Source organism: Diceros bicornis, chromosome 3 (assembly GCF_020826845.1).
Source record: "Diceros bicornis minor isolate mBicDic1 chromosome 3, mDicBic1.mat.cur, whole genome shotgun sequence".
Taxonomy (NCBI): Eukaryota; Metazoa; Chordata; class Mammalia; order Perissodactyla; family Rhinocerotidae; genus Diceros; species Diceros bicornis.
In genome coordinates this window covers 95,125,927-95,145,003 of record NC_080742.1, presented here as the reverse complement: position 1 = coordinate 95,145,003, position 19,077 = coordinate 95,125,927, and the positions used below count along the sequence as shown (strand labels likewise).

The following is a 19,077-nucleotide window of genomic DNA, read 5'->3' as shown; positions in this document are numbered from 1 at the left end:
AATAAAATATGTTATTTATATTAACATGTAATAGGCTTGCTATTATTTTTAAATTAATGTTTTAACAGTTTCTCAGTTTTTATTTTCTAATATGCTAAATATCAATCGATATAGCCTACGTAAACTAAAGGGGTCCTGAGATCAAAATGCTCAAGAATGGTGTATGGTGTTTTCTTTCAACTTTTTTTTTTTGAAGATTGACCCTGAGCTAACATCTGCTGTCAGTCTTCCTCCTTTTTTTCCCTTTTTTCTGCCCAAAGCCCCAGTAGATAGTTGTATGTCATAGTTGTACATCCAGTTGTATGTCATAGTTGTACATCCTTCTAGTTACTGTATGTGGGACACTGCCTCAGCATGGCTTGATGAGCAGTGTGTAGGTTTGTGCCCAGGATCCAAACTGGTGAACCCTGGGCCGCTGAAGCTGAACGCATGAACTCAACCACTATGCCACTGGGCTGGCCCCCTTCTTTGAACTTTCTACCCATTCTGTTTGTCTATGCCAGTAACTACTGTGTAAGTAATTAATATATCAATCTGTATGATAAGTTCTAAATTCTTTGTCATCGCAGTGGCTCACTTACCTTCTTTTGATCTATTCTGATTCCTTCTCATATGATTGCATCTGGCTTTTTAGTTTTAGAGTGTCTCTTGCCATCTTTTTTCTCCATTCTCACTGCCATCAACCCAATCAGAACCCTTATCACTTTATTCTCGAATTACTTCAGTACTCCAGTTTTTTCTAATATGATGTTTTCCAAACTTGCGTGGTAAGTGGAACCCCAGGGTTGACCTGACTTTAGTTTTATTAATATGTTCCCTAAAAATGTACAGATATAAACTTCTTATGATAAAACCAAAGCAAAGTTACAAATTAAATAAATCAAATCAACATGTATTTAATGATGCTGTTTGTTAAAACTGAATAGCCAACATTAGAGCTTATAATAGAATGACATAGCCTCAGGACCAGTTTTATAATAAATCTATTTAATTTGGCTTGATAATACTAACACAGAGAATGGCTATTTGCATAAATATGTTTTATAAAATTGTGTTAACTTTTAATCTTTGTTTATTTGTTCAGGATAATCAGACCTACTGGTTAACCTCAACAGTGACACCTAGCCATCCTTGAATGCCAATTTCAATGCCAATTGAAAACTCTGTAGAGCTGTGTTGATCACTGGAGCATTGTTGAGTTACTAAAATATGCATTGGATAGATATTTAATCCTATTATTTTTGTAATCTTTACCAGAAAATGTTTCACTGCATTTTTTGCTACTGGATTTGCTGGTTGGTGGGAACAGAGTGCAGTTTTTGGTGAGTCTCTGTGTCTCGCTGGCTCTGCAGCACACAGAGGTGCTTCGGTTTCTGCACGGGCCCCTGCGTTTGCCAGCCTCACCACACCGCCTTTTCCTTACTTACCTGTTTGGTTTTTCCTGGGGCACTCAGCACTGTCTTACGCACTAAACCTTTTACTTAAATTTTGATCATTTCCATCCAAGTAGATTTTAAGTTCTGTGAGGTCACAGATTTTTCTGTTTTATTTTATTGCTAAGTCTTCAGTCTCTGTAATAGTACCTAGCATGTATTAGATGTTTAATAAATATTTATTGAATAATTGCATGTGTATTAGCCCTTCTCTCTATTCAAACTCCCAACTCAAATGCTCTTTTCTATGTTATGTGCTTAATGCGAGATATCTCCAGTGGGAGCAAGATATGTTTCTCTGTCCATTTTGAACACAGCTAGGCTGGACCTGAATCATATAGAATCCTTTTGATTTGTCTGATCAGTACATGTATAATCAGTGGCACAATTGTTTTCTGTGGTTCCTATTCTGTATTTCTATTAATATAGCCTAAAAGTGCATTATTTTTTTAAAGTAGACATCATCTTATAAGCCCTTATAAGATCTTATGGAGATCTTTATTTTTTCCCCTTTTAAATTGTTGAAGTAATGTTGTCTCAATTTTAAAATAGTAGAATTATACGTGGGAATTTCCCTCTCAAATTCCTTTGAAGTTAAGTTTTATAAAAGTACCAGCTGTCTTAGTTACTACCTCTTCTCTTTAATGTCATGTTTTTAAATAGTTCTAATCATCTGTGCATATTTTTTGTTTTTTCCTATTTAACATTTTACATAGCATTTTAACTTTTTAAATATTTTTATATATATTACTACCTGTTCTGTTTATCATTTTAAAAAGTGGATGTCATTTTTTAAAATGAATGTCTTTACAGATTAGGTTGTTCTATAAGTTAATTCTCTTTTAAAAAAAACGCTTTACATTGGAATAATTTTAGATTTCTGTAACCATGGTACACTTGTGAAATCCACATTAGTGTATTACTATTAACTAAACTAGAGACTTTATTTGGATTTTATGAGTTTTTCCACAAATGTCCTTTTCTTTTCCAGGTTTCAGTCCAGGACACCACATCACATTTAGTTGTCCCCTTAGTCTCTTCTGATCTGTGACAGTCTTACTTTGTTTTCATGATCTTGATAGTTTTGAGCAGTATTGGTCAGGTGTTTTGTAGAAATGCCCTTCAGTTTGGGTTGATCTGATGTTTTTGTGCGATTAGACTGAGATTGTGGGTTATGAGGTTTTGGGGAAGAATACCACAGAAGTGGAATGCCCTTCTCATCACATCACATCAGGGGTGCACGACAGCAATGGCTTATCACTGATGTTTTAACCATGATCACTTGGCGAAGGTGGTGTCTTCCGGATTTCTCTACCATGACATCACTGGTTCCGTTTCCGGACTCTCTTCTGTTGAAGCGACTCACTGAGTGTAGCCCACGGTCATGGGGAAGGGCATTGAACTCTACCTCTCAAGGTTAGACAAGGATACACATATATTATTTGGAATTCCTTGTAAGGAAGATTTGTCCCCTCTTCCCCCATTTACTTATTTATGTAATCACTTATTTATATCATGGACTCATGGGTGCTTCCTGTATTAATTTGGTTATAATAAGCATTCCCTTACTTTCTGCTACAGATTTTCTTATATTTTCCCTGTCCCAGCCCTAGAACCAGCCATTTCTCCAGAGCTGTGTTTCCTTGTACTGGAGAAGGGTATTTAGAAAAAGAAGATCTGGGTGCTGGGTGTTATACTTCTGGAATGTCACTGCTTCTAGGGCTTCTGTGGACGGAGCTGCGAAATAAGTATATGTCTGCTAACCCATGTGTGCATGCATATCTCTATTTCTGTATTGTCTTGCATATATAGTAAAATAAATATGAGTTCACACTGACATCTCTGACTCTAGTCCATCACCCCCTCTTGCATATTTGTAACTGGTACCCTGGGAGATTTACCAGTTAGAATACAGGGTTTATGTACAGTTCTTGTTGTCTTCAGCCTTCCTCTATCCAGTCAAAACATTTCCACAGTTGTGTAGGTCAGCTCCATTTCCCCTCCCCCTTTCCATGGGGTTATTCCATAAAAATTTTTTTTATTTGATTGATTGATTGATTGTTGAGGAAGATCAACCCTGAGCTAACATCCGATGCCAATCCTCCTCCTTTTGCTGAGGAAGATTGGCCCTGAGCTAACATCCGTGCCCATCTTCTACTTTACATGGGACGCCACCACAGCATGGCTTGACAAGCAGTGCGTCGGTGCGCGCCCGGGATCCGAACCTGTGAACCCTGACCGCCGAAGTGGAGGGCACACACTTAACTGCTGCGCCACCAGGCTGTCCCCCGTAAAGTTTTAATCCAGTTAGATTCATTGTATAATCTGTGTTCCTTCCTGAGATCCCCTGACATCCTATTTTGTTTTTATTTGCATACAGTCTACCATTTTAAAAAATGACTGTTTTCACATTGGGTTGTTGTCTAACTTAACTTTTTTATATGAATGTTGTAATTCCTGATCTCACTCGCCTGCTCTTGTGTGGTTGCTAGCCGATACTCTGGTAGTGCCTGCTATCTGTCGGGCACTGTCCTATGCACCTCACATAAATGTACTTCTCATAACAACTGTGCAAGGCAGAGACTCATGAGTTAACCTCTTTTTCATAAGGAGAGTGAGGCACAAAGATGTTTAGTAACTTGTCCAGGTTCACATACAGCTGGTCCATGGGACACCTGGTTTCTGAACCCAGGTAGGCTGGCTTTGGAGTCTGTGGTCTTGCTTTTGTTGAAGCCTCTGGAAAGGCTTAGAAATGCCATCTTGTTGGTTTATTGTTCAGACTTAGTTTGGAATGGAGAGTGCTGCTGCCCACGTTCGTTGCCCCATTCCCATAACAGGCATTATTAATCACGATGGCACTCTTTCCTGCTGAGCCGGAATGTGGCCTGGCCTCGGAATCCTTAGAACACTCAGAGTGGTTATGTGAGATGAAGTCTCCTGTCTTTCTTGGATCCTGAGTGTAGTGTACAGTGCAGTAGCGCTGTGCATCTGCCTCTCTGATGCCTTGCTCCTGGTCTTCCTGTTCCTAGGACACTAGTTTGCTCTATTTCCCTCAGGCATAAGACCTACTTTAATTTTTATCTCTTACCAAGAGTTACATCTCTGTGTCTCTCTAAGTTCTCTTTATATTGTTCTCCTTATCCTTACGTACAAAATCTTATTTACCATTAATTTACTTTTGAGTTCACTAAAGCCATGGATTCTAACTTAAAAAATAAATTGTTAAATGAGACTAACAGCTGCCCTCAAAACATTTTAAACATAAAAGCACTGTTGAAGACTGGTGATTTTTCAAAATAGGCAATTTTATGGCAGTCATGCTGTGAAGTAAAAAGACATTTTTTCTTTAGGGAAGGACATCGAGAATATTGCAATCGTATTACTTAAGTTTTGTTGGGTTTGGATTTGACTTTATTCTGGTATTCAGTTAAGAGTCCAAGTTAATGCTATTGATTTAGGTAGGAAGGATAAGTGGTACATGTAGTTGATTACTTAGTTTTCTTCAGACAGGTAGAAATAGACCTGAGCAAGACCAAATAGATAGCTGGTGCCTTATTTAGTAAGTCCTTTAGGAATGAAGAACCTTTAAAGAAAGGCGTCAAGGGCACTGAAAATGCCTAGGGAACTTTTGTTAAATGCCTCAGTCATTGGCACCTGAGTAAGGAAGGGCAGGAGCATCGTCTTGGGTAAAGGCCCCTCACAATTGGAGAGTTGGCCCTGATAGAGAAGAATGCTGACTCTTTGGGCTGCGTGGCTCAGTCACCTGAGTGGTAGAGAGGGGTGTCTTGGCCACATCTCTAGGGCCGTATAAACCTGCGAGGTTGGAGGAAGCTCCTTTCCTGGTGGGGAGCAGAGCCACACCATGTAACTATTCCTTCTGGTGATGCCAGTGATGATGAGGAAATAGGTTGTGAGAACCCGTCTTCTGTTCATTCAGGCATTGTACATGTAATATCAACACTAAGAATGTATCTCAGACCCTTTCTGTATTTCATGTGGCAGAAAATCTAATCCAAACTGGTTTAAACCAAAAAAGGGAATTTCTTGGCTCACGTAAGTGAACAGGTCTAGACTTGGGTTGGCAAAGCATGCCTGGTTCAGGGCTCAGTGATGGGACTAGAGTCCATTTCTTGGCTTTGGGTGTTTTTTCTTTTTCCGTTGTTGACTCTCTTCTATGCAGGCTCTTCTCTCGTGGTTGCAAGTTGGCTTCCAGCAATTCTTTGGGCAACATGTTTCTAGGTTCAAATCTAAGTGGAAAAGAGTGAGCCTTCTTGTCCTCACATTGCAGCAACCTCCTCAGATTTTCCCTGTGATTGGACGGATTCTGGTCATGTATCCAACCCTGTTCTGGTGGCTGTCCGCAGGGAGCGGTGGGCCTCAGCCAGGCCAGGGCCCCAGGCTTCCTCCTTCATAGGGTAGCTCTCAGAGAGGGTTGGTGGGAAGTTCCCAGAGCAGGTGAATTGATGCAGGGTGGCAGAAACAAGACCCTGTCTGTTCTAGTGGGATGCAGCTAGATTATAAGGGCATGGTGTTCAGGACGTTTGAGTTTGGTTTGATTCATAGAATAGACTCTAGACTATGTAATTTCTTTAATTTTATTTAACCTATATATGTATGTAATTCTATAAAGCTTTACTATATTGTATTAAGGTTTTGATGGTCCCCTGCCATAATCCGGTTTGTCTTTTGAATTAAAGCGTAACTGTTGTTTTGGTTTCACTGTGTATAGGTAGAATCTTGTTTTAATAACTTGAGCTATAATCTGTTTTGAATAAGAGAAACTTTTAATATCCTGGATAAAAATCTTACTAGTGCCATTTCACCTGTGAAACTAAACAAATCTTTTGAATGAGAAATTTAAAAATTGGATGTATTCGCAAATCACCATTTAGTGGTAAGTCATTTTAATAACGGTTTCTTTCTGCTAATATATGAATATTTGGAGCTGTATCTTAATACTTGGCTGTGGGTTAGTGGAAAATGGAGTCAGAAGATCTGACTTGAGCCTGCCGTTTGCGGTGGGAAGGAGCGGGAGGGGAGCTGACATTGGAAGGCTCACTCCAGGGGGAGAGCTGGGTGGTCTGTGTGTGTTTGGTGTTTGTAACCAGCTTTGAGGTCGGTGATGTTACCCTCTTGTTTGGATAAGGTCTTTAAGGCAATATCAACTTCCTTAATAAAAAGAAATTCCAGAAGCTCCAGGTTTTATGCTCAGGATCTCTTGATTAGAAGGGCAGCTGGACCATAGGGTCCTAAGTGTCCCTGAGACTCATCTCATCTCCTCTTGGTTTCTGGGTGAGGGGGTACATCACCCTCATTTTCCATGCTCAGGCATGGTAGGAATGCCTTCCTTTTCATACCTTGTGGCACAACTAGACTTTATAGATCTGTTTTTTTTGTTTTTGTTTGTTTTTAAATCTACTGTTTGCCAGGCACAAAGCCAGGCTTTGGGATTTTACAAATGAATAAAAATGGTTGTTGCTACTTAAGAACTTACCATGGGGGTGAAGTGGAGTGAAAACTTGAAAATGTGATTTTAATATGTTGTAAATGCTATGCAAAGGGGAGAGAGTTTGTTTTATGTAACACATCCTTCTAAATGATACCTTAAGTTTTATTATTTTTTCATGGATCTGCCTGTTTATCCCTGTACTTTCAAAGAACAGTCTGGAGACTTTTAGATTTGCTTCTTAAATCATAATTCAAAGGTCATGATCCTTATATTTTGATAATTTCACCTAAATGAATTACTCTAATTTTTCTCATTTCCTCTCTATTGTGTGTGTTTACCAGATCATCCTATAGCTTAAAATCTTCGCTTATGTGCTTCTTTATTTGGAAAAACTTTGTGAGATTTATAAACGTGAAAATTTATCCATATGTGTCCTCTTACAGAGAGGTTGATTCCAGAACCAATTTTGAAATGTTCTGTTGTTGATCTTGCATCTTGTTTAGTTCAGTAACACTTTGGCCAGAGAGACTCTTTTGTTGTAAAGACACATTTACGTTGTTACTGATGGTGGAAACAACATGGAAGGTATTCCAAAGTGTGAGACCAGGAGGGTTCTAGTACAAACATGAAATGCTAACTAATGTCATGATACGTCTTCACCAAGACATAAACTGTGCATTTTAAAAAAAATGCGTTGTCATAATACCCACATTGCACATCAGTGAGAACTAAATGCCAGGTTCCTACTGTCAGTTTATCAGGACAGTGTGCTGCCTCCAAGGACCAAGAATGTGTCAAGGCAGCAGATGGGACTAGTTGGGATTAGTTTAGAAGCTAAGAAGCAACGGATAGGGTGGGCCCCCTGGCTTAGTGGTTAAGTGTGCACGCTCTGCTACTGGCGGCCCGGGTTCGGATCCTGGGCGCGCACCGACGCACCGCTTCTCTGGCCATGCTGAGGCTGCGTCCCACATACAGCAACTGGAAAGATGTGCAACTATGACATACAACTATCTACTGGGGCTTTGGGGAAAAAAAGGAGGAGGATTGGCAATAGATGTTAGCTCAGAGCCAGTCTTCCTCAGCAAAAAGAGAAGGATTAGCATGGATGTTAGCTCAGGGCAGATCTTCCTCACACACACACAAAAAAGCAATGGATAATCCCTTTTTGTCTGATTCCTTTTCTTTCTAGTTCTAGGCCTTTGAAATGCTAAATGTCTGAAAATAATTTGCATAGAATTACTTGAGCTCATCTGTTAACTGGTAGATATGAAAGCAAACAGTTGCCACAAAGTTATTTTTTAAATAAAGTTCCAATTTCTTCCTAACTTGGATGTCTTTTTGCCCTACCTCACCTTCTTCCTAACTTCTTTCTTCTTCCTCACTTTCTGATTTACCTCAGGGGTGGGATGATCTTTTTGAGTTTAATCTTCTCGGTTCTAAAGACTGTTGTATTTGCTCCTCTTCAACCCGCAGGCAGGTCCCACTTTTACGCTTTCCACGTGGAGAAGTAGTCCTATCTCTGTGATCTCATTCAGCTGTCTTTATCACAAGTTCTGAAATCTCCTCATTTTCCTCATTCCCTCAGTCCTTGTAATTTGGGGTCTTCACCTGATTTGGTCCTCACCTTTGTTAGCAGGGTCTACTGGCCAGACTTCTGCCTTTACAGCCCATATCCAGCTGTCTCTTGCTTATACCTTAGAGTCCCTTCCATTCTTTTTTGGCCTTTGGAAATCCAACTCAACTTTTAAGGTTGAGTTGTCACCTTTCCTGCCATCCTTCTACAGTTCCTTACGTCCCGCCTCCCCAGTACTTTTGCACATACATCTCATATTGTAATGTATTTTCTTCTTTTTGGCCTTCTTAGGTAAGACATAAGTTCCATAAGGGCAGGTTCTGTGTTTCGTTCATCTTTGTGTATTCATTACCTAGTTCATAACAGTCATTTATTTTATGCTTTCTTTGCCTCTCTTTCAGCTCTGAATAATCCACCCTCTGCTTTCTTTATCGTTGTTGAGTGGTTGAATATTCTTACAGAAAGTTACCCACTAACCTCTGGGCTCTTTTTCTTCCTCTAAATCTTGCCTCCTTAGGCAATTTTCTCAATGCTTGAGGGTTTTATGTAAACAGGTAAATGAAGCCCTGCTCAGTTATTCAAGCCAGAAAGTCATCTTCCCCCATGTTTAAATCATCACCAAGTTTTTTCCTGAGTAGCTCTTGAATTCATTTACTTTTCTCTCTCATCACCAGTGTGGTCGTAGAAGCCCCCTCATCTCTTGCCTAGAGTCTGTACTGCAGTCCGGTCTCGCCTGTCCTCACCTGTGCACCTTCACTCCCCACCCCCCCACCGCTGCAGTCAGCTGGTCTTTCCAAAACGTGTCTCCCCCCTCCCCTTCTATTTAAAACACTCAGTACTGCATTGCTCTTAGATAAATCAAAGCAAAAATCCTTAACGTGGCACCCTTGCACCATCTGACAGAGAAATGTCCTAATCTTTTGAAGATACAGTGTGATTTTAATACTTTAAGAAGAAAATCCCTCTGTAGTATGAATTAGACTTCTGCTGAACTCTAGGCTGTCCCCACGTTTAAGCATAATTGGTTCCTAGAGCCTTCAGCCAAAGATAAGGCCCAGGGGTTTTCTTTGCATGTGCTGTGTTCCTTTTTCCTCTGCTACCAGAGAAACCCTCATGTGAATCAAGTGGCACAAGAGGCAAAAATACAGACTTTATCACAGTGTTTAAAGTGAGAAGTACGGTTAAAAGTGTGTGTAGGAGGAATACTTTAATTTGTACATTTATTATATATTGTACTATATATTTTCTACTCTTAGTGCTGTATGTAAATTTTACTTCTTTGGATTTATCTTTTTCAATTATAGTATTCATTTATGCCTGTAACAGCTAATTTAATGATAAAAAACTTGAGTATGTTTCTATGTTTTTTTCACTTCACAAGTATGGATCTCATAGACCAAAAACTAGCTGAAGTGGGATCACATTTCTGTAAGACAGCTGCTATTTAGGAGTGGAGAATCTTTGTAAATAAAAATATCTTTTAAAAGTTGTATTAAATAAAAATGTATGCTATGAATGAAATGTTTTAAGGATTTAACCTTATAGAACAAAGAGCACCCTTCTGCAAATGTCAACAGTGTAATGATGTATTATTTTCTTTTGTTGATTGTTGGTTTCCTGGGGATTAAAACACAAGTGATCATATTCAGGCTGGTTAGATTAGTGATTTTAATACGAAACCATTGCTTTTAGAATAATCATGGGCCAGACTGGGAAGAAATCTGAGAAGGGACCAGTTTGTTGGCGGAAGCGTGTAAAATCAGAGTACATGCGACTGCGGCAGCTCAAGAGGTTCAGGCGAGCTGATGAAGTAAAGGTATAACTTTGTTTTTTGTGAAAATTCATATACAATTAAGGATAGTTTTGTTTCCCCCCCTGAAGATAAGTTTTAATTTGAAAGGGTATATTTTCAGCCGAGGTCATATTTACGGTAAGATAAATGAAGACTTGGAAGCCAAGGTCCTTGATCTGTCTTAATTAACATAAAAATTTTACCATATGATAATGGAAATGATAATGGAAAGATTTTAATGTAATAAATTTCTAGATTTCTACTTGGAAATCACTATCTTTTTAGTATGCCTTTGTGTTGCATGTGTAGACTCAGGACCCAAATATAAAGAAATGTGTTTCATGGTTTTATGTTTCGAAAGTCATTGTAATTTTTTTTTTATACAAAGTTAACAAAGAAAGGATGGAAATAATTTCCTGTTCCCCTCCCACTCTCAGTAAAATAATAGGTGTGGTGTTTTTGTATTATTTGAATGTGGAAAACTACAGCTTAGTGTAAAATCTATATGTATTTGAGGGAATGTTCCTAATACTTTTGAGAAGTCAGTAGATTTTAATCTATATTAGAGATATTACAAATTTTCTAACAATGAACAATTTCTTTTCTCCTCTCCTTCATTTTTTTAAAGAGTATGTTTAGTTCCAATCGTCAGAAGATTTTGGAAAGAACGGAAATCTTAAACCAAGAATGGAAACAGCGAAGGATACAGCCTGTGCACATCCTGACTTCTGTGAGCTCATTGCGCGGGACCAGGGAGGTTGGTTAACTCACGCGCTGTAGTAATTATCCGTGCATTCTGGTTTTTGCTGTTTGGAACGTTGATTGGCTATTGAGAGGACGTCACTGACCTCAGGATGTCCATCTTGATTGTTCTTCCCTGTGTGACTGCTCGCGGCTGCCGTAGGTAACACTGCCTGCTGTCCCTGTGACAGAGCTCTAGTAGGTAACACTGCCTGCTGTCCCTGTGACAGAGCTCTAGTGTTCAGAATACGCTTTCACTACTGCCAGGTAGATTCCTAGACTGTGTAAGACTACTGATTGAAAAAAGCTTTTAAATTAAATACTCTTTAGTGTCCTCATCAGATCACTATTTAGAGCAAGGCTTCTGACTCACAGTTATCTTTTTTCTCCCCCTTAATATGTATCAGCCATGCTGTAAGAAATGTTTCCTTTTCATTCCTATTCATGGACTAAGAAGGTGTTTTATTATACATTTTGTTCAAATTCTGAGGCTTTCTCTATAAGAATTTTTAAATTTGGTGTTGAGAGATTGCAATTTCCTTTTCTATAGCATTTTCTGAATAAACGAGGTAGATCTTAATCGCTTGAAGAAATCCTACTTTCAAAAGAAGGCTGTAAATCTATGGTAGATTTTATAATTAAATAACACAGTGGCAGCAAGATGAAAATGGCAGAAGCTTAAATAGTATAGAACCAATCAGTAGAGTTTTGGTTAAAGCATTTCTTGTCTACCTGTTTTAATATAGGAAGACGTGGCATAGGATATGGAATGCTATTTGAATGGATCTTGAAGCAAAAGAGGCAAGAAAGTGTTTTGGGGTTTAGATTACACCATGTAGTAGATGATTGTGATCTGAGTGTCTAAACATGGGAAGCATCTAAACAATGGAATTTGTTCTAAAATAATGTTTTCAGTGAGTAGCCATTTTTTATATAATGTAATAATCAAGCAATAATTTGCTATTGTATGAGACCTTGCTGTTGTTGAGATTGTGTGACACACTAGCTTCAAAGACTTGTCAGAACAATCACAGGAGCCCAGTCTGCTACAGACACGATCCTAGTGATGATTTCAGTGATGGTACCAGTGGTCTTGATGGTGACACATGACTTGGAATGATTCTTAGTCATTTATGCATTTTGTCAGGTGACAACTCTTTCTTGCTTTCAAGTGTATAAATATATATTATATGCTACGAAGACCTTCTGCATCATCTGGGAGAGGTCAGGGCCTCCATATTAGAGGTAAATGAGTTTTTATTAATATACGAAGGGTGAAAGGGATTATTTTCTATGCCAGTCAGAATGTTCTCAAAAGTGATAAGGATGGGGTTTCTAAGTAATTCTTTTGAAAGTTTTGTCTGGTGACCTTTTGGAAATTTTGAGGTGAAGACAAACCTTGTTTTTTCTTCCTGGAGGAATAAATTTTAGAAATTTGGAAAGAGAAAGTAGAAACATGTGGAATACTTATTTTTGCTACCCATTACAAATTTCAAAATGCTACCAAAATCCCAACTTACATTTACAGTAAAAGTTAACAGCGATAATGATTCTGGCACTGTGCTAGATACTCTGCACACATTACTTTATTTAATCTTCGTGATGGTTGTATTTCACCATTTCTTCCGCCAGACAAGGAAACTGAGCCTTAGAAGAGTTAAGTCAGTTTGCTTGCTCTAATGATCTGATGTGGACCCAGAAGAGTACACTTTGCTCGGACACTTAAGAAATTAGTAAAGTTCATTATTTATGTACAGCTTGAATTGCTCATAATATAATTTTTGGCGTTAAACTAAAGAGTACAGTTTATTCAAATGAATATTTACTAATTGAATTTTGCTTTTAATTTTGTCAAATGGAGATAAAAGTCATTGAATCTAAAGATATCTAACTTTCTATTGTGAGTTTATGTGAGAAATCGTTAGAAGAAACTAGCATTGTAATCAAACAAAATTGTTTTCTAAACTTAGTGCCTGCCCCCGTTTGAGAAAAAATCTTTTTCACAAAGTAGAAGAGCAAAGGAGGAAAGTAATCCCAGCCTCAGGAATTCAGTTTTGTTGTGTGGAACTCTGACCCTGTCAAGCACCTTCCTTTCTGAGCTACTCTTGATAGCAGATTCTGCTTCAAGTGATTCATCTTTACTCCCCACCCCCTTTAAAACCATCATCTCTGACTTTTGGAAGCTGAAGGTTTATACAGTTTGTGATAAGCTTTTTGGTGTTATCACAATAAATAATAAAATTTTAGGGCTAGAAAGGACTTCATTGATCTCCGTCTAATCTCCTTACTTTTCAGATGAGACTATGTCCCCGTTTATTTTTTCTTCAGTTTGAGCATTTCCAGCTCTATATCAATTTCTTTTATATGCTTTAAAAGTTGGAGTCGGAAGTAGGTCAGAAGCAGGAGGATAAATAAAAGTTAGCCTGTTTTACCAAGACTTTCCTAGTAGTAGGCTTGGCAGAATTTTGGACTGCAGTGTTGATCCAAACACCTAAAGTCTATGGCTTTCAACATTTGGAAGTGCTGTTATAATATTGGTTTAATTAACTGCTTAGTTTTGTAAGCCTATCCTTTTATAAGTGCTGTCTTCAGTTTAAATCCTTTGCTGCATAATGATTCAATGATAGTTTTCAGTTTTCACTCAAGTTTTAATAATTCATTCCCTTCTGTACTTATAGAAGTAGATATACTCAGTTTTAAAATGACTGATTTTTATATGTTATTTTAGATATTTATTATAAAGAATGTCTGACAAGTTTACTTTCTGATCTAATGAAGCAACGGCTATAGATACTGACTTCAGATTAGGGAGCCCTGCAGTGGAACCTGGAGACACATCTTTAATGTATTGTTTTCGTAGTGTGTGTTTTTAAGATACTTTTGGGTACCTGTTTTTTGGTGTTGAGGTTACAGAACCTAAGCAGTGTTGCCCATAGAATTTTAATACAGAATATATGTCTATTTTTTCTTAAAAATACTTACGACTTTATTTCCTTTATTCTTCTGTTAACCTTTTTAAAGAGCATTCCGCTTAAAAATGTCATTAAATGATACATACAGGCTAAGGCATGTACACCTTATTGTCATAGTATGTGGCTGTTTGTCAAAAAATTGTTTCTAGGTGACTTTCATTACTTTGTCTTATCAATCAGTAAAAAACTTATCTTCTGTAAGTGTGCACATTGGTAGTCATATTCTTCAATGTGTCTGTTTTTCCAGTTTTAATAAAGAAATTGGTTTAGGAGTTACTCTTGTAGTTCTTAGTACTGCATTTCTTTTTGTACATTTGTCCATTTCTTGCTAAAAAACACAAGGTACTTTCTCCTTCATTGATTCTTCATATCAAGATTTTTATAACCTTGGTGTATTATGACTGAAAGAGAGGCTTGCTCAAATGATGTCTGTCTTCTGGGCATGATTGGTTTAGTAATTTAAAAATATCCTGCCAATATGCATTTTTAGATTCCCAGGAGAATATAATGTTCTTGTAAGAATTCTGTGTCTTGTTTATTAATGAAAAGAGTGAGAATTTTTTATGTATATTTAAATGTGGGGCTTCTTCAGAATGTTTTAATGTACAAGCAGCATCAGAAAGACCTCCTAGTGCTCATGTTCATGAAGAATTAAAAATCTTTTGGACTTTTCAATACATATGGGTTTGCTCTTCCTAGTGATTATCTGAAATGATTTTAAGTTCATTATCACCTCTCATTTGATATTTGCAAATGAATTTTTTTTGGAGAGGCTTCTATCAAAATAACATAGAATGTCTAAGTTCTTTCATGTTCAAAATTCGGATTTGGTATTTTTGTTGGAGAGGAAAAACATTGTCTTGTTTACATGTAAACACTTGATTGCATTATTTATTGACTTGGTAATGCGCTGTCCTCAGTTAATTGTAAATAGAAATTTAGTTACTATTTACAAAGAAAAAATAATATGCCAGTGTACCTAATATGTAGTTTAGTGCCCTTTATTTAAATACATCTTAACTTTCAACACAGTAACGTGCTTTCTTTCTTTTGTAAATTTCAGGATTATAGGATCAATAGGTCTGGAGTTTCATGAGCTATTTGAGCAGACACGGCAGGGAGCTAGGTCATTTTTCTCAGGTCTGAGAAATAAATGGATGGCTCTCCCAGGTGTCTGTTTTGACTGTCGGTCTGAACATTTCCATCCTTTCTTGGTTCCTCAAGGGACTGGTTTCTAAGTTGTTTTCTGCTCTTTCCATCTCTTAACCATTTGTTGGTATTTACTTGGAGAGTTGAGTCTCATGTTAACTTTGCCAGTCCCTCCATTCATATAACTTTTGAAATCACTGCAGCTTTGTTTCCTTTCCGGCTTTGTTTTGACTGAAATAGATGGAACATTTCTTAAATGAGCATAAAGGAGGTGTTCCTTTTCTTTTGAAAGGAAACTAATAGAAGCATGTTATGCTTTTCCAGAAGGTCATTTAAGAAAAAGAAAAGTTACTTATGATGTTTGAGTTATTTTAAATTTAAGATTATTTATCTTGAGTTTATATTTTAAATTTAAGATTATGTATCTTAAGTTTAAAAAGTGAACTTTTCAAAAATGTCAAATGTTTATTTTGTGCAACTAATAAACCAGCAGAAGTCGTGTTTAGTTTGTTGTTTTTCTCCTAGAACGCTGTCTATAGTTTGTGTTTTAAAAATTGTTGTTCAACTGACTATTACAAATATCAAGTGTCTTCCCAAAATGCAAAACCAAAATTTGACAGCTGTTTTAAAAACAAAGCGAATGAACCAAAACCAGGAGAAATGCTTGGTCTGCAGTGTTAAAAATTGTTTATTACTCTGAAGAAATACGAAAATTTTATTAGAAATTCTGTCACAATTTAGCTTGATTATGTGGATTGACTTAAATTCACTGCTTAGGATTCTGTCTCATCTTTCCTCCAGATTTTATAGAAGAACATTACTTGAGTACCATTTTGGGAGGGTTGGACTGATTTCATGAGCTACCTTGGCAACTGATGAGGCAGTTTTATACCAGCTAATGTGAATATCTGTTGAGTTAATGAAACTCTTTTATTTTTTATCGTTCTCTCCAATTAAAAGGTCCATTGTAAAATGATAATTGTAAAAATTCAAATAACACAGAAATATATAAAACAGAAGGCAAAAGTTCCTGTAGTCCAACCCCTGTGACTTTTATTCTTTCAGATTTCTTTTTCTATATATGATAGCATGTTAATAATAATGATAATATATATTTTATTTTAAAAAGTTACTCCCAGATAAAATATGCCTGCCATTTTGAGCCATCACTTTACAGCCTCTCTCTAGGTCTTCAGTCTCCTTAATAATGCATAGTGTTTCATACTTTGGATATACCATAATTAATGGCCCTATTCTTAATTGATGAACATTTAGGCTTTTATTTTCATTTTTTACTTTTGCAATCAGTGTTTCAGTGAATAGCCTTCATACACATCTTTTCATTTTTTGAGTAATTTTGTAGGGAAAGTTCCTAGAAATAGAATTACTAGTTCAAGAGGATATGCATATTTAAAATTTTAATAGATGTTACTAAATTGCCCCCCAAAGGTTTTACATTTATACTGTCACCAGCTGTTTATGGAAGTGTCTGTCTATTTATATTCCCAATGTAAAGTATTATCAATCTTTTTAATCTTGGTCAGTGTGAGAGGTAAAAAATTATTACAATTTGGTTGCCTTTCTTGACTTATTCAGGGAGGTTAAGTATCTATTGTTTATATTTTTTTATGAATTGGCTATTATAGTCTTGGATCTTTTAAAATTAGGTTGCTCTTTTTCTTGTGATTTTTAAGGACTTTTTGTATATTATAAATATTTTTTTATCATCTGTTTTGCAGGTTTTTTCCCCCAGTTTGATGTTAGTTCTGGTATATTTTGGTTATACAAAAGTTTTAAGTGTTTATGTAGTCAATTTAGAACTACTTCTTTTGATTTCTGTGTTTCTAAGGGCTTAGAAAAGTCTCCACTTGAAGATTATAAATGATCCATCTTTCCTTTTCTCTGTTTTCTTTATGTTTTAATATCTTTTAATCCATCAGGAAATTCCTTTAGTATAAAGAGTGAGTGGAAGATTTGGTTTTTAATTTTTTTATATTTAGCTTTCTAGTTGTTTCAACTCTGTTTACTAAATAATCAGTCTGTGAACAATTGAGGAGCAGTTACAAATCTGTTTTGCAAAGGTCAGTAGAATCGGTCTACCTGATTGGTGGTCCCCTGAAGGGGTTTACCACTTGAGCAAGGACTTGGTGCTTCTCCTCAGAGACTGAGGCCTGGTGAGGTCTTGGCTCTTCACTTTGACTGGTGCCTCTCCTGCTCTATAGCATTCACCCCCACAGCCACTCATGGAAGCAAGGCTTCAAATGATATGGAAACCATGGGCTTATGTAACACTCTTTGTTCTGTTTCTTAGTTTTTGTTTTCTATTGTTTTTTTTCAGTGACAGAGATGGGCTTATTTTTCACTCACAGGACTCTTCTTGAATGAGATACTTGATTTTGCATGCAGTAGATGAACATGGCTCTGGTTACCTGCTTCATGTGCTCTGTTGAGTGTTTTTATAGTTTTACCAATTTATGTCCTGTGACTATTGTTCTGTTTCTGGTCTCCAGTATTTAAGCAAACTGTAGATTACGAGGAGATGATTTACCCTAATAGCCCCCTTCAGACCCAGACTGCATTGGGTTTTCTCTGTGCATTGGGTTTTAATATTTAATATATTAACTAGGTTTATATATTTATGACCTCTTTCATTCAGAATCAGCCTTCTGAAGCTGGGATGCAGCTTTAAGGATCTAAACTTCCTGAAATTATATTCCACATGTTACATGTTCTATGTTAAATGCTATATATGGCTTTTTTTCTTTTTCCTGAGAGAAATGTAAGACCGGATGCCTACAGGATGTCATCTTTCTGTGATGCTTAGGTGAACTCAGAAGCAAGAGCCTTGTGTTGCCAGGTAGAGGTTCTTCCCCCAATTCGGATGGTTCTGCAACATAAATATTTTAACAACAAAAACTGAAATAATTTATAGTCTGGTATGAACCACGCTTTTTCATTCCTTGATTAGCTGCTTTTATTAAAGACATCTGTGTCAAGATCTGATCAGGATGTTTTCTTCCCATTTTCATTTCTGACCCTCTCCTGCTAGAGGCCCTTGTCTCCTTCAAGTGCCCTTCTCCTAATCATCCTTCTAAACCTGGTATGAACTCACTCCTACTATTGAGCTTCTCTTAAGTTGACTCAAACTTGATATTTACCTTATTCTAGTTTTTTCTTTAGTACTTCCTTCACATAAAAGCAGTCTGAAATTAAGTTATATGCACTATCATTTTCACCAGAAGGGCTAGCTAATTTAAAACTCGGGTGTGTTATCTTTTCTCTACTCAAATCTTGAAGAATATGGGTAGTTTCAGAAATCATCCTCAGCTTTTCTCTGGAGTTGTGGGGCAGCTGATGCTTTCTCCTGACCTTTTCTTGCCTACACCTTAGATGTGAGACGGTTCCTTATTGTTTTTACTTGGAAAAGCTAAAGGGTGTTAGACAATATCAGCAGTTCATTGTGTCTCTGGCATGAATTAAATGGACCAACCAGTATCCAAAAATATTTTTAACTTGGCTAACTGACTGTATTTTTTCCCCCTACTATACGGAAGTCGTACTTAACCCTTCTTATGTTAAAGATTGTTCAGAGACCGGATGGCTATGGCTATGGTCCTTTGGGATGTCCCACTGGAAGATGGGGAGTCATACCTGCCTCCTAGGGTAGTGGTGAATTTTAAAGAAGTTAACTTTGGTAAAGTCTCTAGCACAGTGCTTGGCACATAGTAGGGTGTGTTAATTTCTTTCCCTTCCCTGCAGGCCATTCACCTGCTCTTCCCTCTACGATTTTCCATAACACAGTTTTTACTTGGAACCAGCCTTCTGCCAAGAGTCTCAGTTTGGTTGTGTACTCCTACAACTACTATTTTTGGCTTGACTTCCCTCTCCAGCTCCCAGTGGTCCAGCCACACAGTCGCCTATTGTACCAGCTGGTTGATGTAAGTCTATCCATCCTCAGAGGAACCTGG

General features: G+C 37.3%; 1 protein-coding gene across 13 annotated transcripts in view; it reads left to right on the top strand.

Moving 5' to 3' along the window:
* EZH2 (enhancer of zeste 2 polycomb repressive complex 2 subunit) overlaps positions 1-19,077 on the top strand; it is a 270,483-nt gene that overhangs the window by 214,403 nt on the left and 37,003 nt on the right. For 5 of the 13 annotated variants that reach the window (XM_058532297.1, XM_058532239.1, XM_058532258.1 and 2 more), the window contains 3 exons: positions 10,148-10,271; positions 10,876-10,977; positions 19,000-19,047. In XM_058532297.1, the coding sequence (XP_058388280.1) occupies positions 10,155-10,271; positions 10,876-10,977; positions 19,000-19,047 (267 nt within the window). In that variant the 5' untranslated portion in view covers positions 10,148-10,154. Of the gene's footprint in view, positions 1-10,147; positions 10,272-10,875; positions 11,005-18,868; positions 19,048-19,077 lie in introns of those variants that run through there. The other 8 variants (XM_058532244.1, XM_058532247.1, XM_058532290.1 and 5 more) reach the window with 3 other exon arrangements.